Here is a 25,320-nt window from a genome sequence, read left to right as displayed (position 1 = left end):
TATATAATTTATAATTATTTATTTATACTATATATACATATAGTTCCATTTAAAAATACAAGGATTACTTTGAAATCTCGGAGATACGTCCAATTAGACAAGATTTATAACCGTCACAAGATTTCTCCTTGGAGATAAAATAAGTTCTATTTAGAACACTTTGTTCAGGTGATAATTGAATGTAAAACTTCATATGGAACACCCTGTATATATACATGTGTGTATTTGTAGGTATATGTGTGTGTATGCATAGATACATATATGCATTATATGTATCTATGTATCTCGCACATATACTTATTTATTTTATCACTGTAAACCCTGTAATATTATAATAAAATTACTGAAATAAATATCACATCTCTGTACTATTTGTAAGATGCTTTTTATAAATAAAACATTCTTTTAACATATCAGAAGAACACATTGCAAATAAACTATATGATGTGTAGAAAACACGAAAGGATCTTACAGGAGACGGAATGAGTTGCTTCCATAAATTCGGGGTGAAACTTGGTACATTAGTACTCCTTAAACTACGATTCATGGTAATTGACTGAATTTATTAGGATATTGACATATCAACAAAACTTTGGAAGCTATTATCTCGGAATTGGTGAAGAATTGTGTCTTCATATTTTAACGAGTGAATACTCTAAAGGTATACTCCTAATGTATCAACTTTCTCCTCGAATTTATGGGAACAACTCGTTCCGTTTTCTTGTTAATAAATACTATAACATAAATAAATACTTCTTTAATATTTATATATAGAATTTTTAAATTGTTTATTAGTAAAAGATATCCACATAATAGTAAAATGAAAAAGATATGCAGTTTCATTCTTACAGAATTTTTTCCATAAATGAATTGTATATTTAACGCATATATAAATAGAAAAAATATTATAATTTCCATGAACTTTTAAATGCCAGAATGATGATAAAAATTTTATATCATAAAAAAATATATTTTTGCAAATTTTAGTATTTTTTAATGCTTTTACAAAAAAAATAATTTTCATTTATATTTCAATAGTAATAACTAATTCCTTTACATAATTTGAATATTATTATAAGATATATAATACAAAATGTATTAAATAATAATTGAATAGTATGAAAGAGGACAACATGCAATATACACATTATAGTAGAAATGCATTTATGTATTACATGATATTCCATATATATTGTTTAACTTTCATTTGGAAAATATTATCATACCACTCATAATTTCAATATATTTATATGGATCATCTTAAACGGATCTTCAATCATCTTAAATTTATATAAACTCAACAAATAGATTAAAATGAATTATAGTAAAGATTAATATCTAAAAAAAAAAATCCAGGGAACATAAATATAAAATACTTGTTATTATCTTTCATTTTACGAATCAAATTCTCGAAAAATTGTATAATTACAAATTAATGATGATGATATGTTATACAGAATTTTTTTCTCGACAGTATCACGTATTTTCTATTTCCCATTCATCACTATCAGCATTTCTATTTGTATAATGTACATGAACGATGTTTTCTAAATTGTTACTCTCGTCACTATCTGTGTCACACATTACTTCGTTATTATAATCAATATGATTCGCGTCCGAAATATTACTGGATATTTCGTCCTTATTTTGATCGCTGTCTCCTATCGAGGAATTTCTATCGAAACCTTCATCGTGATCTATACCCAAATATTCTGCGTCGCCTAAATATATATAACGTATGTAAACCGTAAAAACATCTTATCATGCGCTTACGATTATATAAAATCAAATATTTTATTATTTACCTTCTATAAAATCAAAGGGAATCAATTCTCTATGATCTCTTAAAATATGCCCGTCAATATCTATTGGATTAGCCATTTCTAATATTCTTAATAGCCATACAGGAAAGCCATTTTCAACAACATAAATGTCATTTTCATTTTCAAGATCATTCTCCAAAACATTAATTAAAGGTTGTAGATTTTCTATGTCGTTATCAGCCACAGCTATCATATTATTACCTTCACCATCCCTATTATTATTGGCAAGATCACCATTTTCTATTATCACTGGTTCCGGATATGCAAATTGTGGTGCTTCCGCTACACTTGGAGATTCTGAATCAGGTATTTGATCATGTGCTATACTAGAAAGATCATATTCTGGTGTCATATCTTGTGCTGATGCAGTGTTTGGATAGCCAGAATCCATAATTTCTGGAGACCAACTATTCGGGGGTGTTTCTAAAGGGTCTGGAGAATTAGGCTTTATTTCTACAATGTTAGCTGAACATTTTATACCCTTTGCAATAAAACTGTTTGGATAATCCTTACATGTTTCAGATTGAATACTATTTACATTTTCTGTTTTCTCAGATTGTAATATAAGATCACTATTTTCTTTGGCACATGGGAGGCTAATACATTTTTTTTTATCAGATTTATCAGTATTCGGAAGGGATGTAAATTGAAAAGATTTAAATGCATTCTCTTCATATAGTGGATCTGCAGTACTTGGGTATGCCGGAAGTGATGAGTATGTTTTCACTGAAAATAACTTTCTTTTATTTTTATTTATATTATCGATAGCCTTTATATTTGATTCCTGTGTTATAATCGCATGGTCTCTCTCTGAAGTTAATATTTTGCTATTCAAATTACTTATTTCGACAGAAATATCGTTATTTGAAGTAATTTTATCTGAAGACATGTTTTCTAAGTTATCTTTTTTTGACAAAATTATAAGTTCGCTTTCAGTCTTATCGCATTTTATTATAGTATTATAACTGTCATTCATAGGTAGACTCGAAATACTCGATACATTAGTATTATTAAAATTTTTTGGAGAAGTTTGACAAATACTTACAACGTCATTAGAAAGTATCCGTTGATTGACCAATTTTAGGGTTTTGGATATATTACTTTTACTTACATTGTCAAACTCTGACGATTTGTGACTAAAACTTGTTTCTTTTGTTTTTGTAACAACTCGTGGTGAACTTGTATATTGCGGCTGATTTGTACTTGATGCAGATGCACAATCTTCAAGAACAAAGTGATCTTCATAATCAATATTGTTTTTCTCCATATTTACTTGCTTAAGTTCTGTAACATTTTCTTTATAACATTCACCAATTTCATTCTGGAAAAAATTTGTGCATTCTGATTCTTTTCCATTTGAAGATGTATTAAAATGCACGCAATTGGAAGCAGTTGCTTTTTCCAAATCAACGGATTCATCTCTCAATATGTCTAATGAATGAAAAGTATTATTCAATAATGACGTACATGACATATTTTTATCTGTAACTGTATCATCGCTATAGGAACTGTTTAATTGATCCAAATGAACTAATAGTGGTTGAGGCGATATTGAAGTAGATAATACTGATAAAGAATGATAATCTAATGTCCTATGTACTTTTCCAGCAGGTTTTATAAATGTATTATTTTCATTATGTACATTTGAATAACTAGCTGTACCAATATCAGACAGCATATAAGAGTTTATTTTATGAGATGATGTATCATTATGTCGCGAAATTGAATTACTTGATAGATCAACAGAACATTCATTAAAATTTTCTCTATCAGAAGGATTATTAATATTTGATAATTCACGGTCAGCATCATACAGATAAGTATTACTATCTTCTACGATAGAATTATTCTGAGGTATAACAAAACTTAGTTCTTCATCCCAGTTTTCAGAAGGCCAAAAATGATTAAAATCCTCTGAATATGTGTATTCATTATAATCTACGGATGTTTCAGATTCTTTATATGATCTATTGTCATCTAAAAAATCATCTTCGATGGTATTTGGCTGGTCTGAGGAACATATAAAAGGACCTTCTTCATGATCAACAATGGACCATCCTCCTTCTTTTAAGATTGGTTTCAAGGATTCCATTGTAACATTAAATTCCTTTAATAATGAGACTAAACTTTTAAGCGATAATTCTCCTTCCGAATTATCATGATTGGCAGATCGGCTCATATAATAACTGACTTCATCCAAAATTTTTTGTTTTTCCGAACGTTTGTCAATTTTAAATGGAAAATTTTCCAAAGTTATCAGTTTAAATAAATTATCAACACCTAATAATTCTGAACTATTCTCTTCGCTATTACGATGAAAAATAACCATTTGAGTAGAAGCACCTAAGTGCTCTGTACCTTTTGGCCCATTACCAATACCATGAAATGTCACTTGATAATCTGAATATCTTAAAACAATATTATGCGCCCTACAAACAAATGTAATTTTTTGAAAGTTTAGTAAAGCAAAGTAACTATTAACGTTTATATATATTCTAACTACAGTATAGGTAATTAGAAAGTGTAAAAAGTTTACCAATCTTGAAATTGTTCTCTAGTCCATTCAAACTTATGATCATAATGTCTAAATCCAGAGAATTTGTTAAATAATATATTAAAGTCGGCATTTGGCGTGGTTATAATGACTACTTTAGGTTTGATGCAACCAAAGATGTTAAATTCAAAATCTATTAATGTATCAGGATACAAATGTTCGATCCTACAAAATTTTGGTTACTACATTTTAATACAAAAATAGGCTTAAGAAATAATTATTATTGATCATAACGCACAATTCTATACAGATGACAGCATCAGTTTTCTCTAGTTTTTTGTCGTTGTGTGTAACACTTCCCTCATAAACATGAACTACAAGAGGTTTACTTCGACAATGTATATGATCACTAAATAATGGCTTAACTTTGCCTTTGTTAGCTTCAAGAACAGATCTATCAACGTCTACACATAATATTTCTTCTAATTCGGGAATACTTTTGAGATGAACAAAAAAATTAAGCTCTGCACAGCCAAAATCTACAACCTATAATGTGATAAACTTCATAAAATTAACAAATATCTTTCCAAAGGGAATACTATTAAGAAATTTTAATAAAAGCTTTATGATTCGCAAAATTAATACAAAATAAATAAGTTAAATAACTATGAAAAGCATATAATTGAGATATCGGACCTTTCGTATCTTGCCTTTGTATTTATCACTGTTAAGTATTTCAATTACTTTATTATATCTTTGGATATAAACTGGCGGACAAAATTTTATATTTAAAGGTGTGTAATCCTCGAGTTCATCAGGATCTGTTGCATAGGATACTTTTGATGTAATGTGCGGCATTTTCACATCCTCTGTTTTTTTGTTAAAATAACTACCATATACATACTTTCCAAAAAAATAAAATACATGAAATAAAGCTAAAAACATAATTAATTGTATGCAGTTAATATGTTTACGACTCTCAAAAAATACATTTGAATTATTGAACTGTTTGAACGAACGGTGACCATGATAATTTAATGTTTTTATTTAATTCACAAGCGACATCTAAGTCATGCGTACGAAACGCCATCTACCTCGCGAATACGAAGCGCTGTCACGCACATTACTATTAATAGTACTATCGCCGTTATTTGATTGGTCAAACGTATATTTTGATCTGTAATAACGTAACGATTGAAACTTACAATCAATTAATGTCTTTACATTTCATTCATGATTTTCAAGTTTAAATACACACACTAATTAATAAAGAAGTTGACCTAGTCTATTTAAGTAATCTAATTTTCCAAATCTTTCAATAAATTCATTGTACTTCATTATTATTATTAGTAAATTTGTTTACATTTATCTTTAATAACATTAATAAGATTTCGATAATAACGGTACACCTGTGCGAGCGCGCGCTTCTTTTTTAATGGCTAATAGTTAGCCAGCAGGAACATAAAACTCAAATTTACATTATTCAAAATTTGGGGAATATATCTATATACATAACATTGAAAGAGATATTAATATGTTAAATTAATAATACATTCACAATTATATACAAGCGGATAGTTAAATATCGTATATTTTTCTTAAAGCGCAGATTGTCAGAAGTTTTTTGTACCCCTATTTTGAACAATACATAATTTATGAAACGTACACCAAATATGGTGATAAATTTGAAGGATCACATATAATTTTATACATGATTTTAAATATTATTTTAAATAAAATGACGTAAAATATACATTTTACAGACTGATAGAATTACTTACTTATTAATGGAAACAATAAAAGTCATAAAAGATATACGTATGATCTGATACAAAATTAATCATGTTAGAGATATATTTAGAATTTGATATTTCGAAATGTAAGTGGAAAGACGTTGTAGTGTTATATATCGTAATGCATCATTCATTTTTATAATATGTATATAAAGTTAGAGTTATAATTATCAATACAAATTGTATAGAATGAGATAAGAAAAACTCATATCGCTCATCTTAAAAGTAAGCCTATTTTAGGAAAGTGAAGGCCCTTTGATTAAATATTTTTTCGTTTAATTGATTGCATAGTAATATTTTTAATTGACAAAGGTGATTGATTTACGGTGATTCATAATGCTTTATAATATTATGTTCAACGCATTTAAGTGCGATTCATTGGTAGCAATAAAGAAGAAAAATTTATTTTACATTTTCAAATATTTTCAAGTATGAAACAGTTCTGATAATGAATTTCCTGGAAAAATAAGCTCCAGTTTATTATTGTGACAAGACATAAGATTGACGATAAAAAAGATAAAATGGCGCATATTAGGATGCGCTTGAACTGATTATAGGAACTGATTAGGAAAACAGGAAAAGAGGGAGATAAGTTGTTAAAAATTTTATACACCATAATGATCGTTCTTTTATCAAGAGTTGAACTTTCATTAGTTAAATAATAAAGTTTCGCATATAATAATATAAGACACTCCGGCGCGTACGCGACTGTCATGTCTATTCATATCACATATATCTGTTAAGCGGTCCTTCCCTCTCATCAATTTTATCGGCATAACCATGCACGATATTATATTATACTAGAATAAATATCACATGGAAGGATGAAATTTCGATTTAATGCGGGCTTTAGTGTGCTGCTTAAGGAGGAAAGAGTTATCGTAAATTTCGTAGTACCGACCTATCGACGTTATCCTGTCGACGGTGATAATAATTTATAAAATTTCACAAAAATAATTTAAATACTTTCGTGTAACAAGTTCAAGCGTAGGATTGATCTAAAGATATAGCTATTTTATTTCCTTTCTCTACCCAATTTCTCAGTCGTCCTCTAAGCTCCTCCAAACTCTTCGATTTAGCCTTATTTATTCTCTTATATTTTACGTCTTTCGGCTTTGTTACCGATCTGTGATTACTCATTACTCTATTGTACGTCACCTGAAACAAAAATATTTTTAAAATCCAGCTAAGTCTAAATAATTAGTAAAGAAATATGTGTCACTTATCGAAAATGATCGCAAAGATCGTCGTTCTCGATCGTCGTTCACCTGCGCTTGTTGACTCTCATCTCTCGGTCTTTCATTTTCCAGGGAATCAGTATCCTGTGCTAGTCTTTCGAAGCTACCATAAAGCTCTTGCAGTCTGCCTTTCCCATTTCCCAAGTTTTTCGTCCGCCTCTCATCGCATTCGTAATTTTCCATAGATTCAGGTGGTTCCTGGTTGCTCTCACTGTCGCCATCTTCTTCTACCGAATACACAGTTTCTAGTATCTCTGGCCTACGAAGAAAACCATTGCATCTTCGCATTGACGAATACTTGCTCGATGGTTCGACTGCATCGGATACCGATCGTATAACCGTTACATCTGTGATGTTTGAACGAAATCTGAAAGGAATAAAATAAAAAAGGTTTGTTTTATTTTTAGAATAGAGAAGTTCATAGTATACACTTTGCAAATAATTTAATATACAAATAAAATAAGAGCTAATATTTATCTAATAATCTTATATTTAATTATCATAGAAAAGTAGATTATTATATGAGGTGACAAATTTATAATAAAAAGTCGTCAATTTGTTTAGATCATAGAAGATCATCTATTCGGAAGAAAATTTAGCTACTATATTTAATATGATTATAAAAATCGGAACACCAATATAAAATGAATACTATGGTTAATAATAATACATGCAATATAAAAATATAGTTGTAAATTTATAAGATTTGTATTTTTCATTTGCTCGGTTATCTTTCCTGAGTATTTACGGCGGCGATCGGATAGAACTCGAGTAATTTTCTATATTTCTAGATAGAACCGGGTACTCATTTATTCATATATTCGAAATATTCAGATTACCTGTAGTTATCTTAGCTGCGTTCGATTCTGGATTTTACGAGCTGATTAGGTAAATAATAAAAATTGTCTTATCTAGTAACTACCTAGATATGTTGATATTTCCGAAATGAAAAATAATCTACTTTTGAAAAAATGCGCAGAAAATGTTTACCTCGGTGGTGCCGGGTCATCCGCGGCCTCTTCGAGTACGACGGCGCTATCGCTGTCTCCTAGACTATCCAGTCTATCGAGAGCATCGTATGGTGGTGAATCTCTCGTACCTGTACCACTCCTTTCCGCTAATCTGCTTTGTAATTGCCGTATTACTCTTTGTTGCCTGAGAATAATAGATTCCCGTTGCACAAGGTTTGCCTCGATTTCTTTCTGTTTCCGACACAGTCGCGATTCGAATAGGAATAGTTGCGAAGACAACGTGCATAGTTGTTCGGCCTTCTCTCTCGTTAGTCGGGCCACAAGTTCTTCCTGAAAAAACGTACAAGTATTGTATTTAACAATAAATATTATCATACGCGACATTAAACCTATTACGAGACGGGTCAAATGACACTTTTTAATCAACTTTTTAGCAACATTTCTTATAAGTTGTAATGTTATTTTGTTAGTCACAAATTTTTATTGCACAAATGGTATATTTTTTATTATGCATCCATCGTAAAATATAATATATGACTTTTTGAAAATGGTTCATTTGATCCGCTGTGATAGAAATAGGTGTATACATGAAGGATCGGGGTAACGTATGGTGTTAAATTTTATTAACACTTTACCGATCGCTAGCCTATTAATAGGTTTTTCTTGTCGCCGACGTTTACTGAACAAAAATGTATTAATCAGCTTTTTATCGTCAACCGATTGCTTATTAATCGGTTTACATAGCGATGAACAGTCATTATCATTACATGAACAGTAATTTGTTATTAGAATCTTATTAAAATCTGTTAGTAGAATCTGCGGCTGAGCGGTCGGCTGAACGTGCGTGTGCTGTTGAAATTCTAGTGGTCGGTAAAGTGTTAAAATGATGTATCGTCGAATTTTACCTGCAATTTTAGTGTCCTCCGCCAAGCAAGCATTTGATGTGCTTGTGCCCTCTGTTTCGCTCTAAGCGTTGCTATGACTGATTTCGCTTCTTCCAATGATGTCACTTCTATGTCATTTCCGTCCTTTACTACGTCCTCTGAAAAATCGTTTACCCTATCTTCCGTTACCGTCACCAACGAGTAGCTGTCCATCGATGTTTCGTCAAAACTGCTACTGCAAAAGAAAATGCAAAACAGTTCTCGTTTACGTTCTATTCAAGATACAAATGTTTACCTTTCAAATGAATCATTTTTTATAAACATGTTTAACTTAAAATATAAAAATGTTGTCAATAATAATAAGAAATAGGACGATATTATTTAATAGGAATGCGATGAAGAGGATCAATCAATTCCATGTCTTTTTAAACTCTTTGGAGTTTGAGCCATTTGGCCGCAGGCCTCTGACTAATGCTTTGCTTTGAAATATAAAGAATAATTTCAATCAAAATATTTCGGGATCCGGCTAAAAAAACGCGGCAGAAATATCATAGGAGATCATTGAGTTACGAATAAAATATAATTTTTGGTTTTTTATATTTTACTATTTGTATAAGTAAATAATTATCATTTGTTTGTTGAGTACTCAGTAATACATAGGTATAAATATTATAGAATACTAGCATATCGAGATTACACAAGAAAAGCATAAATAGATCTGTATTAGAATTTATTATTTATAATTAAACATGTGATATTATTCTTGTTGACATATGTTAAATTAATATAATTCTTTTTGTTCAAATAAATAAGATGAAATATAAAAAATACCTTTTCTTTTTTTTTAGAAATAGAAAATAATATTTTTCCAGAAACGACGAGAACATTTTGTGTTTCGGAAATAAATTTTTAATTATACCTATAACTAATAGTATGCGTTGTATTGAAAGGAAAAACTGAGATGTAATGTGATATATTAAATATAATATAAAAATTTATTACATGATACAAAACATTACTAGATACAGAGTAGAAATTTCAAAAAGTGCATATAATATTTTAATGTTATTATATTATATGTAAGAATAATACTAAAAATATGTATGATGCTATGGAAGACTTTCAAATAAACCTCCAGCGAGCCAATCTTAATCAAATATTTAAATTTAGAGATGAGAATTTCAAGATAGTAGACACATTTGTGTTATTGAAACAGGACAACTTACCACCGCTCTATTGGGCTCTTAGTAGAATTGAAAAAATCCATCCAGGGGCAAATGATGTTGTCGAAGTATCGTGACAGTTTCAATAGGAAAAAAACTGTTTAAAAGACTAGTCACAAAAGTCTTTGTTCGTTACCTACAAAAGGTAAAAATTGATTACTTGTCGGTTCTATTGCAATTAGAAATTTCTTACCCGAATATTAGTTAATATTTGTAAAATACCTTTACTTATCTTATTATATCTTATATATTAACCTATATACTTACCTTGCTACATATTTCAGTTTTAATATTTATTTATCTCGCTTGATTAATTAATTATTTTATTCTGAGCTTTATAATCTAGTTTTAGAAATTAAATGAATAATATTCAGGAACATTCAGAAAATTTAACGTATAGTTTCGAAAAAAGCTTTTCAATGAGCATAAATATCGATAGGAAGAGTGTATAGACAGGAACAAATTAGGATGAGAACGTAAGTAATTAAATAAAACTGCAAGTAAATAACTCAAAGAACGTTGATTGAACTTATATTACAAATGTGATAGTAAACAGTTCTATCAACGCATGCGTTTAAAGCAGATACGATAAGATAAATTATATTCCTTCCTATTATATATCTGTTAACTTTTCAATTATAAGTGAGAATGATGTTTCTTCGTTACTTTCTGTCTATTTCATCTGTTAATTTTACAAATTAATTAGAAAATCTGAACAACTTATTTTAACTAAACATAGGTATACTCTTCGGCACTATTAATCATAGTACAAAACAAAATTATTTATAACCAAAGAAATTTGCAGTTAGCATTAACGCGAAGAACTCGGCAAATAGTATTTTCTTGCAATCTTCTTCTTCGATCTCTCTATCTCTCTCCCTTCATCTTCTTCTCTCTCTCTCTATATATATATGTATATATATATATACATTACTCGCAGAACTTCTTGGATGCTAGGAGGTGTAAAAAAAGAGTAGGACCATGTATAGATCATGCACGTATGAGGTAGATTGCGGGGTGCTGGCCAATCATGAAATCAGGTACACGTGCAGTACCAGACGGTATGCACCGTAGGATACGTCTTATTATAGAACCCATGGGATTCCACTTTGCGTTTAAGAAGAAGGTATCGGCCATTCTTTCTTTTGCTTTCAAACTAGTGCAAGCGAAAGAGATAGATAAACCAATAGATAGATAGAGAGATGGAAAGAGATGGAGAGAGAGAGAGAGACAGAGTGAGTAAACATGGAAAGAACGAAAAAGCAATCTTTCTATGGTCGAGCAAAGAGATTCTTGCTAGAAAGAAAAATAAGAGAGGAAGAATATTGCAGAGGTGTGTCCACCGATCCGCCAGGTCAACATTGTTACCTTTATTATTGGTATAAAGCCCTGAACATAACTTTCTTCATGTTTCTTTTCCTTCTTTTATCATGTTCGAACATATTTGGTGAAAATTTTGTGTAAAAACACAAAACATAATAATTAAAATCATAAAAGAAGAATTTATCTTGAAAGTTTTGAAATTGTTTTACGAGAGTGGAAATATATTCATTTAATGAGACCATTAAATTATTAACTAATGAAACTATTAAATATTATAACTGTAGGTTATTAAATTGAAACTCAGTGTTAGACGCATACATTATATATAATATATAATATATCGCCACGTAGAAGAAGCAAAATACGATAAATTTTCGTTCTTTGCTGAGCACGCGTAAACACGAGCCAATATTCCTCTTATTTACTACGAAACCGATACGCGATATGCGCCAATGAAGGTGCAGTATCCAAGCAAAAAGGCACGAAATGATGTATCCTGAGCATAGCGCAATCAATTACTTTCCATTGAGATGCACAGTATGTGTATTAGATAGAAAGGTATAACATACATATACCCTATTTATTCTTAGAGCTCTCACAAAGTCGATTACCATTTTTCTCACTTTGACTCAACGCTCATCTTCAGAATAAAGTAGAAGTGTCGTTTGCATATTAGCAGCATGAATGATGGCACGACATTCATTTTCCACGTGACTGGCAGCAAGAAGACCGATTTTCCTTTTATTAAACTTCGAAGTTAGCTTGCGGATCTTTTACTGGAATTTGGAAGCATAAAGTTTAATGTACAACCGTGAAATAAAAACAATGCAAAAGAAGAAGCAGAGTTAAAGAAAAAAGATAAAGAGATCTTTAGAACACATTGTAGATTTGCATCATTAATTAATTGCATTTTCTACCTTTGGTCATCACTTCGAAAAAGCTCATTTCTCTTTCTCTTTTCTCTTCATTGCAATTTATCCTCGATACGGCAAATACGTAATCTATCATGATAGATAAAGCTTTAGACAATTAATGCGAACTTATCTGATAATGAATGTCGTATCAACGCGGAACAGGAGCTGTGTGGAAGAATCGAACATACACATGCGATTGCTGTACTATTTTCTTGCTATATTTTTTCTTTAATTTTGCAACTTTTATAGGATTGTTGTATTTTTAACTAGATGTGAGAAACCCTACGCCTGAGAAAGATTAAAAATTTATATACTTCTCGTATACGAGCCGGTTTGTTCGCTTTCTTTTTCTCTATTGATCTCTCATCTTCTTTCTTTATCTGACGTCAAATAAAATAGCATCTCCCTTTGTTTTAACGTTTTATATTTGTATACGATCTTATTGATTTTATAAACAAGTTATTATCGGCAATCTTATTATCGTTCAAATCTTGCGTTATCGTGCTTATTTTTCGATCTTATTGTTAATCCATTTCGTTGCTTTATACCTTGTCCAAAGTATTATTATTCGCGTTATCTCTTCTATAAGATAAGTAAGAATATTGCTCGTATTCAGTACAAAATACTTTCTTGTTCAAAATATTATGTTTTTATTCAATTAGCACAATCTGTATTGAGCTTATATGAGATCTCTTAAAAGTCAACGATAAAGTATAGACTTTTGGTTAATGTTTGTGTTCTATATGATCATCTACTTTTTTAAATATCGCATCAAATTGTCGTTAATACATGCTATGTGTATATAGTTTATATGTCATACAACATATGCTTATACTAATATCTACGATAAGTTATCCGGTTTTCATAGAAATCATTTTTACGAAAAAATACATAATATTTGTCATCGGCTTTAATTCATGACGTAAAATGAAAAATGGGGATTTTCCGTTTGCAATACTAAATGTCTTTTCCAGGATTAGCATTTGCTATAGTATTTCATCTCTTGTGCTTCTTTTATTCCCTTTTGTCATTTCTTTTTCGTATTCTTCCTTTCTTAATCCATCTTTTTTCTTTTTTAATAAACTGCAGTGACCCGCTTTTCCGCGATAGAATTTTCAAGTGAGCTCGAAATTAGCACGGGTTAGCTACTACTGCCACGCATATACAACATCGGCCATACGACTTTCCAGATGCTTATTCTCGATGTTAATTACGCTTTGGCGGCGTTTATACGCGAATTGCATCGAAAACAAAATGTTCAATAACGAAATAAGAAAATACTTTAAGAGTTTAACGTCAATCGAGTACAATTTAAATATTGCAAACCTGTCGCATATTAACGTGATTATAATTAAATACATGGAACGTGGTTATCTTATTTTTAGATTATTTCATTGCTAATAGTTCGAACGAAACATTTTTTAGTTAACGTAACGCGTGGTCGAAGAAAAGTATTATGACAATTATATTAAATTTTTTGTCAACTCATTTGTTATCTAAAGTTTTCAAGGTTATCTTCAATTTTTTTTATAAGTAAACCTATAATTCATTTAGAACCATTTTCTTGTGGATACTAATTGCAAGAAGAATTTGACAAGCACTATAACATTTTTTTTTTTTTTTTAATCTAAATCCAAGATATATTAAAAACCTTTTAATTGAAAGAATTTGACATTATCTTATCAAGGAGCACGTATTTTATGATAGCCTTTTGTACATTTTTTGATAGATGATCATTAGTTATTATTAATTCGATCTTTCACATATTAAACATATTTTCTTTATGTAAATTTGAACACATTTGAATGTAATTCAGTGTTGACTCAGCAATTATATAATGAACAATATTTTATTAACCTTCACCAATTACATAGAATATTCGAAAAAATTAGTAAAACACTTCGAGAGACTAATAGTTGTAATAGGCGAAAGAAAGTCTGACATATGGTATCAATATGACAATTACTCACCATATTGTGTAATAGCAGTTCGTCAAGTATTCGATAGGAAATTTCCTAGACATTAGATCAGTCGTGGTTGTGTACTCAATTGACCAATTTATTTTCCCGATTTTTCTGTTAGATTTATTTTTATGGAGAGTATTGAAATAAAACGTTAATAAGGAAATTTTAACGACACTGTAAGATATTTTACAGAAAATTGTGGATGTATGCTTTATCATTTTAATGCAAAAAAAACCAAATAGTTTTATTTTTAATCGTTTGTAACTTATATTACCGAATATTTACTTATGTTAGATTAAAAGGAATAGCAAAAAACCGAGTTATATTCTGCGTATGATTATTTTTTTTGATTTCAATCTAATATATTTCCTTTGTTAGAAAATTTCTTAGTTCTTTCTTAAGAATTTCTCGTTAAATCAGTTGGGAGAGATTTGTGTAAAAGTCATAAGACTTCTCTTTTGACTTTCCTTCCTTTGAGAAAACACGTACCATGCTAATTAGAATAGATATGTACCTACTTCCCAAGGTGATTGAAAGATATGAATCTTTGCATATAGTTGCAATGGATCACTCTATTTGTGGAGTATATTTTTCTTTATACAAACTATTGGATGTTTCCATTTTCTTGATCCTGCTTGCGATACGTACCTGTAACATAGGAAAAAAATGATAGTTTTAACATAAATAATGAAATAAGACTAACTGATCATATTTATTCTATGTATGTAACATATTAAAATTTTCCAATAAATATTTTCAAATAGATTTCAAGTTCTAACTGCTAAACAGTGAAACGATTCGTTGTTTCCATTCGTAAAAGAGGTTTCTCTTTATCTATCCATCTATCTTTCGTTTCCAAGGGAGCGCTCGTTAGGGTGAATTCGATACAGCATAGGTACGAAGAATGAAGAAAGAAAGAAATAAAGAAATAAAGAAAGAAATAAAGAAAGAAGGAAAGAGAAAGAAAAAGAGAAAGAGAGAAAGAGAGAGAGGCGACTTGTTGTAGTTAGAGTCTGGCGATCGATCGAAAGGATATATCGCGGCCGCCACGCTACAAACAAGAAGGTTTCTCCACCGGGGACAAGAAGGTAATCCCCTTTTGCTCGTACCTCGAGGACACCGGATACAAGCTTGCATTACTGGCGCGCCATCGTGAAAAGCGATCTTCGTTAAAGAGAGAATATTTCGTCGAAACGAGCAAAAGGTCTTTTCCTCCTCCACCATCGTTAGGAGGGACTTTAATACGCGCGTCTCAACTCTCTCTATAATAATAAAATATTTATATTTATTTGTGCTTAGCTTTTTATTAATTAATGTTAAGTATTTTTTTTTTTTGAAAAATAAAAACTGTCAGTATATATATATTTAATATACGTCATATCATCAAATCACATTTAATCATAACAATATTGTTTCGGCTAATAATAAATATTAGCATATATAAAATAAACTCAGAATATAATATTATAAAATAGAAAATGTTTAATTAATCAATTTAAAAAACAGGAGTTGTTTTAGGATTGTACATACTGATCAAATAAATAACAGATATAATATAGAAATTTATTAAATCATAAGATTAATTTCTTATAATGTTCTTGAAAAAGAGGTTTGTGTATTCTTTAAAATACTAAAATTTATATCAAATATGTCAATAAATTATTACATTATTAACTAACGAACAAATTATACTCTAACAATAAGTTGCATTGATTTGAACCTTAAAAATAATAAGAAGGAGGAAAACAGTAGGAAACATACATTCAGGAAATATAATGATGAAAAGCGAGAAATTCAATTGGATTTCTTGCATAATTAATAGTAACACTGGATTCTCTGAAAAACTCGATACCTAGTCCTCCTCTTCTTTCTTAAGCTCTTCTTCATCCTTTCCCTTATCTTCTCAGCTTCTTCTCTTTTCTCCAGTTTCTTCTGTTTTTTCTTTTTTTTTTTTTTTTGCTTCTTGGATAGTACTACATCGGCATTAGAGGCAGAACACGTTCTCGGAGAGTTGGTATTTGGCGAGGAAAAGGTGAACGTATGGTGGTGCCGCGCGTTCTTTCTATAGAGCCGCGCGCACGACATACTATATATGTATGCACACGAGATATCTATGCACTTAAGTATATACGTATACGTAAGTAGATAGACAATAATTATTTGGACAAAGCGTGTAAATTCAAGTTATTTTGTGCTTTAGTGTTTTAATAGTTGATATACATGTAGATAGATACACATATAATACATACATATCGTAATATAATACATATATATATGTATTATACATACGTACGATGATGGGGAACGATCGTTATGAGGCGTAGGCATAGTATTTTTTTTTTTTTTTTCATAGTAACTGCCAATCGCGACTCGCTGTACGTCATCTTCCTCTCTCTTCTCTTTCCTCTTCTCTTCGTCTCACTAAACCACCTCTCATCCTGATGTTCGATCGCGGTGCTATTTGCAGAACTCACTTTCTTCATCCGGTACCCTACGTATATGTACAATACCTACATATATATATATATTATATTTTTATATACATAGATGTATGTATATGTATGTACTCGGTACGTGTGCAGTGTCCTTTCTTCCTTCTTTCGTCCTGACATAACTCACCGATGGTTCGCCATTACCGTAACTTACCGCTCGCTATCCTCCTTTTTTACTGTTCCTGACTCGTCCTCGAAGCTTTTGATGCTTCAACTTTCTAACTCGTGCTGCTTCCATTTGTTTTCTTTTTCTATTTTTATTCTTTCTTTCTTTATTTTATTCAACACTTTTACTTTCATGGAATCTGGTTCAAGAGTATTCGATAACAAGGCCATTTTTCCAATCAAAAGTAAATCAATTAAACTAAATACTATGCACCTATATTACTCTTGAAGAGAAATATATTTAGTTTTAATTTATTATATAATTTAATATAAATTTTAATAATGTATCCTATATAGCCGCGGAAGATATGTGTAACAGGAGAATATCATTCGTAGGTATTGTATATAAATATAATACATATGTAAAACATAGAAAATGATGCAAAAATGTTTCAGAATGATTTGTGACACATATTTACTTTACAATCAACGAAAATATGTGTGTCTGCATAATAATTATTCCTTTCCCTCTTTATTCCTCTAAAGAACGAAAGGTATGCGCCGCATATCTCAAGAATCCAACTACGCGTTAGGTTTGGTAACTCCCTTAGTTTTTCCTCATACGAATACACATATAAATCTACAAGGAGATCGTGATTCCATAAGATTGTAATAACGTGTGTGACGAATAAACATAAATCGGTGACGAAATACGAGAGTACGCGGATGAGCAGAGGAAAAAAGGATAACAATAGAATAGAGGAAGAAAAAAAAGTAATGGTAGTGACAAAAGTTACAACAGGGCACATACATGTAAATATACGTATACATGTGGAAGTAATCCATGGACTTAAATTGTAGATGCATTCCCTCTCTATTCGGAAAAAAATCTTTTTCGCGATAAGGATAGGAAAAAAGGATACACGATGTCTGCCTTTAAAAGGATCCTTTCTCCAGTGTTTTTTTTTTCGACCTATTACTTTCTCTTTTATTTTCATCAAGATATAATCGATTTCAAAAGGAATTCTTCCAAAAATAAATATTCCCGGGCATGATATCCAAGTTACAATTAAGAACGTGGCGTAAAGTAAGAGAGAGAGAGAGAGCATCCAATGGAAGGAGAGAGAGAGGGGGAGGGGGTATCGGAGGTAGCACCGGTAGTACGCTCGACCCAGATTAAATTCACAAACTCATTCGACGTAACAACGTTATCCTTTGTCCGTGAAATCGTGAGATGTAAAAGTTGTTGCACGCAATTTGCATATGATCGAATTTTTGATTAGATATTTTTCGAATATCGAATCCCCCCCCCCCCGCCACACCGAATCGAAATGAATGATCATTTTTTCTTTTTTTTTTTAATTATTAACATTACTAGGAAATTATATGAACAGAATATATTCATTGGATTCGTAGGATTCGCGTGTATGCAAATGAAAATATGTATCGTTTACTTTAGAATGGCATTTATCGATTTAAAGCGTTGTTTTTCTTTTCATTTTTGTCTATACGTAAAGTACAATGGTTTTGAAGGAGCCGTTAGAACAAAGCATTGTTCGCTAAACGAAACCTGAAAACTACGGTAGCGCGGTTGGTAGCCACTCTCGGCTCTGCTTTAGAGTACGATCGATCGATGCACCCACCGACATTTCACCTGTCTAAAGCCATACCACCCGCCTCTTCCTCTTCCTCTCTCTTTCCTTCCCCGACCTTCGTCTCATCTAGAAGGTTTCTACCTCTCTTAACAAAAAGAGACTCGAGCTAATCTCCGAGAAATACGTTGTATTGGCTTTTTTATTTTTTCCTTTTTTTTTTCTCTCTCTCTTTTTCTTTTAGATTGTTAATGAGGCTACGATTTTTGTTCTGTTTTTAAAATAAATTACTTTGTTGATATTTTTATTTATCATCCTTCCAATCATTTTTCTATATCAAACGAAAAAAGTACTTTTTTAAATGATCATTCTATTGGCACAATTATAAAAACGAGCTTCGAATTACTTATCATCCTTTGCGATATTTATTGTTTCCATGAGCGGTATTAAAACAAGATAAGAGAATAAGGAAGTAAGTAGTACGTATATGTATATGTTTATACATATATATATATATACGCTATGCGATAAAATTGTTCACGTGAGGACTAAATACACTGATACATACGTACGATTATGTTTACGGCCATGCCCCAATCGCAAACGACGGTCAATGAGTCACTCTCACCTTTGTAAGAGAAGCCGTTAATAAGAAAATCACGTAGAGTACGAACCTCGAATTGTCGACATTAAAAAGAACAAATGAAAAATTCTTTCGCACCTTTGAAAATATTGTACCAATTTCAAACTATATTTACGTAAGATAACAACAGCAAATATGAGAAGTTAGACTAGCAATCTACCTTCGGTAAAAACGATAAATCGCTCCTAGAAATAGCAATAAAAAAAAGCTTTTATAACAGGACAAAAAGTCCTAATAAAAAGAGGACGAAGAAGAAGAAAAAGATGCTGTAATTTATTATAAAAATAAAAGAAATATAAAAGAGTGCGAAATATATTTTAAAAAATTGCTCCTTACATTAGACCCGGTCCTAAAATTAAGATTAAATGTTGAAATTATTATTTAAAATTAAAGTCATTTAATATTTGTTCACTTTCGTATGCTAATTTCGGTATATAAAGTAGCCCCGCAATATTCATGAGCTCGTCTACACTACTTAATACATCAAACTCACTATTCATCAACACAAGGAATACATATTCTGCATTGTTATTGAATTTCGATTCAGAACTATCTTCTTTGCCAGCTAAAGCATATTTTACAAGTATTTCATATTAGAAACAACTTAGGGAGTCTTGTATTAAAACATCCTAATTTCGAAGAAAAAGTTAGAGATTAATCTGTGAATAGTTTATTAATATTTCATTTAAACGATAATAAAATTATTTGATAATATTAAAATGCTTGAAATTATTTTAAAAACTGATCAACTAACTTACTTTTAATGCTATACATAACTTTACTCATTTGTTTTACTAGTTTTAAGGATTAAAATAGTATTGTAGTCCTTCTTTCCTTTCGGAAAGATTACGGCATCACGTACTCTGTTACTGTATATTTCAACACAGTGAGAATAATTTTGCATTAATAGATTTTAATTTGAGAATGAAATGCAAATATGACGAAGGAGGTTTTGACTAGGTGCGCACATGATCTTTCTCGTTGTAACGTATGTAAACGACACTGGTAAGCAAAGAACAAGTTTGGAACTTGTTGCCTGAACGGTTGTGCATTCGATACGGTCTAATTAAGTTTCCAGCGTTGAACGTTGTAACTGTAGATCGTCGTCGTTAAGCTTTTTTGATAATTCACATCTCAATGTATCACCTCATTTGACAAAATTATGTGAAATGTCGAAATTATGACAACGTCAAAGGTGATATTCTTCTTATCGTATAGTTTTTCAAGATTCTCTCGCGGATAATAAAAATAAAAAATTCGTTTTTCCCAGGTCTTTCGTAAGTTTTAAGATAGCAGGAAAGCAGATTCCACAATGAGCGACTGATCCGCGCGTTAATTAAGACCGACCGCTTAATTGAGCGTTTCGGTCGCTTCGTTAGTGGAAAAATAGTAGATAGAAAGGCGCCATAAAAGAGAGTGAGAAAGAGAAAGAGAAAGAGAAAGAGAGAAAGATAGAAAAATAGAGAGAGGGAGAGAGAAAAAAGTAGTACTGCTGGCACAGAGAAAACTCTATTCCGCAATTTCCTCCGCCTTACGTGGGAAACGCATAATTGCGTGAAAGAGGTCGGTTCTTTTGACTCGATATCATAGAAAATAAAATGATTAATAAAATGATATGCTTGATAGTTTGCTTTAACCAAAAGACTAAGAAAGTCTACGATTTTCTTAGAAGATTCTTATTCTCCTACTTTCTCGGCTCTTCTTTCACTTTTATATTAAAGAAAATCTCTTGTTTATATTGAAGAGAAATAATTATTCATACTTAAGAACAATGTCGTGGAGTTATATTATTAATCATTTATTCTTTATTTTTACGCGTTTTAATTTAATTCATCGTATTATTATTATTATTATTAAGATGTTTTGTTCGAATGTACATCGGCTTGGTTCCTTTCCATTTGTGTTTTTCTTACATCTACTTTTAATATGTTATTTTTATTCAAGTCCTTAGTTTTTTTTAAACTTTCTATTCCCTTTATTAGCGGAGGCACACTTTCAAGGAGCCTTGGATAACGACCCTCTTTCGTATGCAAAGTCGCAAACCGTAACGCGCGCAGTCATTAAACGTTTCTAAAAGATAATCTCTCTTGCTCTGTATTTTTTTTGATGGAACCCAATATCGTACATAATATTTCAAGTCTGGATTTGTTAACATTAACGATGCTTTAGCTTAAAAAATTTAGCGAAGACTTAAAAAAGAAGGTAGAGAAATGTAAGGGCGAATGTGAGGATCAAGAAAAAGGAAGGTCCAACGAATTAGCATTTCAATTTGTCCTGCAAGTGTTCTGCATGCGGATATGCGCAACATTAGGTATAGTACTGTTCCCCAATGTACGCAGCACTCCCTTCTATTCGGTAGGTTTTCATTTTCGAATGGGGAAAGGGGACAATGGACTATGGACAAACATATATACATGCGGGACCGACATCGACCTAATCTTATCCCTTTGCGCACCAATCGTACGTTATTACAGTTGCTCGCGAGCTAACCATACTTTTTAAAAGGGTCGATAAGTCGTGCATGATTTTTTTTTTTTGCATCGTAGTAGAATATAATGGCGAGCACCGTTAGACGAAAAATAATGCTGTATTACAGATCGTTGATCAAATCAAACAATAAGAGGACTTTATCGTTTAATAGAATTTCAAGAAAATTGGATCAGTCGACCATCGTCGGGTTTTCGATCTTAATTAAGTTTTGTCGTCGCCAATGTCGTCAACGATAACGACAACGGCAACAGTTCAAGCAAGGGGAGCACAATATTAGCATAATGAACGGCCATTCCAGAGTCGGTATTTATAGTTTTCGCATAAATATCGATTGTTATTGCGACAAACGAGAAAAACGAATCAAATCTCTGTGAGGGGGTAAATATCAATATAGTGAATAAACTAATGCAACTCTTACAAAAAGATCGTATTAATTTAATTTATCAATGATACTTAGAAGAATATACCCTTCTCATTTTTTTCATTATGTTTGTCTCGTCTAGCAAAAGAAATGCGAAATCCTTCGGATTCTACTTGACACTGGACGTCTTGTTTTATTCGCGCGCATTCTGGTCTTCTTAGGGTTTCTAAACACGTTACGGTAAGTAAATAAATACTATTTGCTCCGAACGCGACAAATGGGAGAAGAGTAAAGGGAAAAAAAGCTTCTATCATGTCCGAGACCTCTTTAATTTAGACCCTATCGATTCTCAACTCTCCAAAAGATCCAAATACATCGTATGTTTGCTTTCACGGTTCGCAATTTCTCGATCTGTTTTGCATCCTGTTCCAGACAATGTCGATGTCAAACAAAGTCATTTCCTCCAATAGCAACGGTTCTCAACTTATCCAAATTCCACTTATCCGCTTATCTTTATTTGATATAAAAACAATTATGTTAGAGAAAGGCATTTTTACCTCAAAGCACTTGCTCGTATGGTCTTCATGGCTCTTGGTTCGGTCTTCTTCTCTCGTAAATACAAGATCGTGTTTGAAAGGGAGGGCGGTTCTCCTTCTCTTCGACGATTCGCCGCCACTGATCGATCTTTTCGAAACACAGAAAAAGAAAGGCGGAAAGCGTCTCTTTCACTCGGAGCACTCACGACGAACTGTGTATCACTTTCCTCGCTTTAACGGCTAGATCGTAAGTTAGACGCGTTAACAATTTTCGAATAAACGATTGAAAACAAACAAATGCCGATTTGAAGCATGCGCGTATTACCACAAGAAGTTGTTCGATGTATATTCCAATGAATCACACAAGTATCGTATCGATTATTTTATTTTTCGATCGTCGAAAAAATAAAAACTTAGTAAAAACTTTTGTGTGTATTATTATAATATCCGTCGAAAAAAACGTAATTAGCATTGATCGACGTATCAATCCATTTTTCTTCTTGCGGTCATTTGAAAAGTGGGAAAATGCGCGAACGTTTCTTCCAAAGTTTGCGCGAGCCCCGACTGACAATGAGAAAGCTTCATGAGCCACTCGAGGAGGAAGTTAGTTATGGCGAGAGAGGGACTCAAAGTGGCCGCGTAAACTTCCCTCCTTTCTCTACTTTGCGACTCGCTTACGCCTTCTTCGCTCGGCTAATAGACGAGCAGGCTTCTTTTTACACTCTACCCGTGCCGTTCTCGTTGTTACAACGACTTTAAACGTCATACAGGACGTCTCTCGTTCATTTTACGCGCGCTGTTTCGTCTCAAGCGACTCTATCTCTCTCTCTCTCTCTCTCTCTCTCTTTGTCGCTAAGAAAAGAAGGAGCTTTTCTTTTTCTTCCTACCTTTTCTTCTATCTCTTCCTTTCTCTCACCCTTTCTTTGTACTCGACTTTTTCACTCTCGTTTCAAAATGTGATGAACCACGTGACAAAGTCGTGTTAAATCCATGACGATGACCCTGAGAAGGGAGATTACTTTCTTTTCTCAATCGAGTAAACTTCAATGATCAAAAACAATTTTCTTTTTATAAATGTCTTTAGACTCTACTCTTCTTTCCCTTCTATGATACTTGCGAAATAAACAATGTTGTTTTTTTATTTACGAATTGGAAGGATCGTTTTGATAATGCATGCAACATCCAAGGTCGCATGGAAACATGGACATCCCTGTGTTTAGTTTGGAACAGAAAAGGATCAATAAGAAATATGAAAGGGGTTTGTAAGACAATCAAAAGGAAGACGAAGTTCGAAGAGTCAGTCAGCAGATGCCAGTTGACGGAAGGCTTGTGTCGGTAAAGGAGGGAGTAATTCGCGATCCGTTCGAAGGAAAGGAAGGAAGGGAAAGGGTAGAGGACTGGTTTTACGTGAAACCTCTCGACCCGACCAGCCGGACTGCTGCGTTGCAACCGCGCGAGGCGGCCGCGAGGGAGGTACGGGGAAATCGAGAGGGAGGCGAGACGGAACTGTGAGGGAGGACAAGAGGGAGGACAAGGGGGAGGACAAGAGGGAGGCGCGACGAGAGTATGGTGAGCGGACACAGCAGCGTTAGGTCCCGTTCTTCGGAGAGAGGCTTACTCCATGGAGCGCGAGGAAGTACTGTTACTTGCAGAGAGAAAGGGAGAGAGAGAAAAAGAGAGAGAGAGAGAGAGAGAAAAAGAGAGAGAGAGAGAGAGAGAAAAAGAGAGAGAGAGAGAGAGAGAGAGAGAGAGAGAGAGAGAAAGAGAGAGAAACGAGGCCCGCGGCGTGGTGCACCGGCAAAACGCGCCAGATCCAGATCTGGTCGATCGTCCAGCGTCGATCAAAACGTGTTACAGCCTCTTAGCTCCTTCTACTTTCTTTTCGCTCACTCGCTGTCGATCGACTTGCCTTTTCCTTCCTCTTTACTCCAAGCCGGTGTGTACACGTATCTATTTGTATATGTATGTATATATGTCACAAGTATTGCCACCTTTTGTGCCTTTTACCGTACCCTTTACCGAAGCTTTTGTTTACGATCGTCGCACTTTTCACTCATTGGGTTTATTAAACAAATGGCCGGACGTGCATAAGTGAGAGGTACTATTCCACATGAATGAGTTTCCCGGACCTTCTTTTTATATTCGTTTTTCTCTTTTTCACCCTTTTCTTTTTTCCTTTCTCTCTATCTCTCTCTCTCTCCCTCTCCCTCTCTCCCTTTCTCTGTCACTTTTTTATTTTTACGCAGAACGTCAAATCAAAAACATCGTTGTATGTTTTTCTTGCGGTAAGTCGCGTTTTACAAAGTGAAACTGCCCTGATTCTTTTCTCATAAAAACCACGAAATAGCAAAACACCACACAAAATCTCCGCTCCGTGGTTGCGGCTCGACTGAGCGGCAAACCGCCTCTTCGCCGGCTCTGCGACGTGCTCAGGTACGTACGAATGATTTTCTTTTCCCAACTCCGATGGCTTT

At 32.5% G+C, this 25,320-nt stretch overlaps 2 protein-coding genes across 7 annotated transcripts; both read right to left on the bottom strand.

Annotated features, from left to right (window-relative positions):
- Positions 1 to 1,180: 1,180 nt before the first annotated feature.
- On the bottom strand, positions 1,181 to 5,336 carry LOC106788923. The gene is made up of 5 exons (XM_014752639.1): positions 5,014 to 5,336; positions 4,616 to 4,863; positions 4,360 to 4,542; positions 1,806 to 4,252; positions 1,181 to 1,721 (listed from the first exon to the last, which is right to left on the bottom strand). Exons 1-5 carry the CDS (start codon positions 5,260 to 5,262, stop codon positions 1,477 to 1,479), a joined length of 3,372 nt encoding a protein of 1,123 aa, XP_014608125.1. The 5' UTR covers positions 5,263 to 5,336; the 3' UTR covers positions 1,181 to 1,476.
- Positions 5,337 to 5,647: 311 nt separating this feature from the next.
- On the bottom strand, positions 5,648 to 25,250 carry LOC106788924. Of its 6 annotated transcripts, none has more exons than XM_014752641.1 (7): positions 22,868 to 25,250; positions 12,361 to 12,525; positions 10,430 to 10,562; positions 9,225 to 9,438; positions 8,339 to 8,649; positions 7,379 to 7,715; positions 5,648 to 7,268 (listed from the first exon to the last, which is right to left on the bottom strand). In XM_014752641.1, the coding sequence occupies exons 3-7, from the start codon at positions 10,468 to 10,470 to the stop codon at positions 7,092 to 7,094; spliced, it is 1,080 nt and encodes a 359-aa protein (XP_014608127.1). In that variant the 5' UTR covers positions 10,471 to 10,562; positions 12,361 to 12,525; positions 22,868 to 25,250; the 3' UTR covers positions 5,648 to 7,091. The 6 variants fall into 6 exon arrangements, with proteins under 6 accessions (XP_014608127.1, XP_014608128.1, XP_014608126.1 ...); XM_014752642.1 differs by lacking the exon at positions 12,361 to 12,525 and having other exon boundaries at positions 22,868 to 23,086; positions 23,172 to 25,250; XM_014752640.1 differs by lacking the exon at positions 12,361 to 12,525.
- Between the last annotated feature and the right edge of the window lie 70 nt (positions 25,251 to 25,320).

This window comes from Polistes canadensis, unplaced genomic scaffold (assembly GCF_001313835.1).
Source record: "Polistes canadensis isolate GaletaPanama2010 unplaced genomic scaffold, ASM131383v1 scaffold_157, whole genome shotgun sequence".
Classification (NCBI taxonomy): Eukaryota; Metazoa; Arthropoda; class Insecta; order Hymenoptera; family Vespidae; genus Polistes; species Polistes canadensis.
This window is presented reverse-complemented; position numbering and strand designations above follow the sequence as displayed.

Excerpts from the sequence above, each read along its gene's own strand:
- LOC106788924 (XM_014752641.1), bottom strand. The coding sequence starts at position 10,470 with ATGGATTTTTTCAATTCTACTAAGAGCCCAATAGAGCGGTG. Across the intron at positions 8,650-9,224 it reads GGAGGACACTAAAATTGCAG|GAAGAACTTGTGGCCCGACT; the intron begins GTAAAATTCGAC and ends ACGTTTTTTCAG. Across the intron at positions 7,716-8,338 it reads GATGACCCGGCACCACCGAG|ATTTCGTTCAAACATCACAG; the intron begins GTAAACATTTTC and ends TATTCCTTTCAG.
- LOC106788923 (XM_014752639.1), bottom strand. The coding sequence starts at position 5,262 with ATGTTTTTAGCTTTATTTCATGTATTTTATTTTTTTGGAAAGTATGTA. Across the intron at positions 4,864-5,013 it reads ACAAAGGCAAGATACGAAAG|GTTGTAGATTTTGGCTGTGC; the intron begins GTCCGATATCTC and ends ATCACATTATAG. Across the intron at positions 1,722-1,805 it reads TCCCTTTGATTTTATAGAAG|GCGACGCAGAATATTTGGGT; the intron begins GTAAATAATAAA and ends ATATATATTTAG.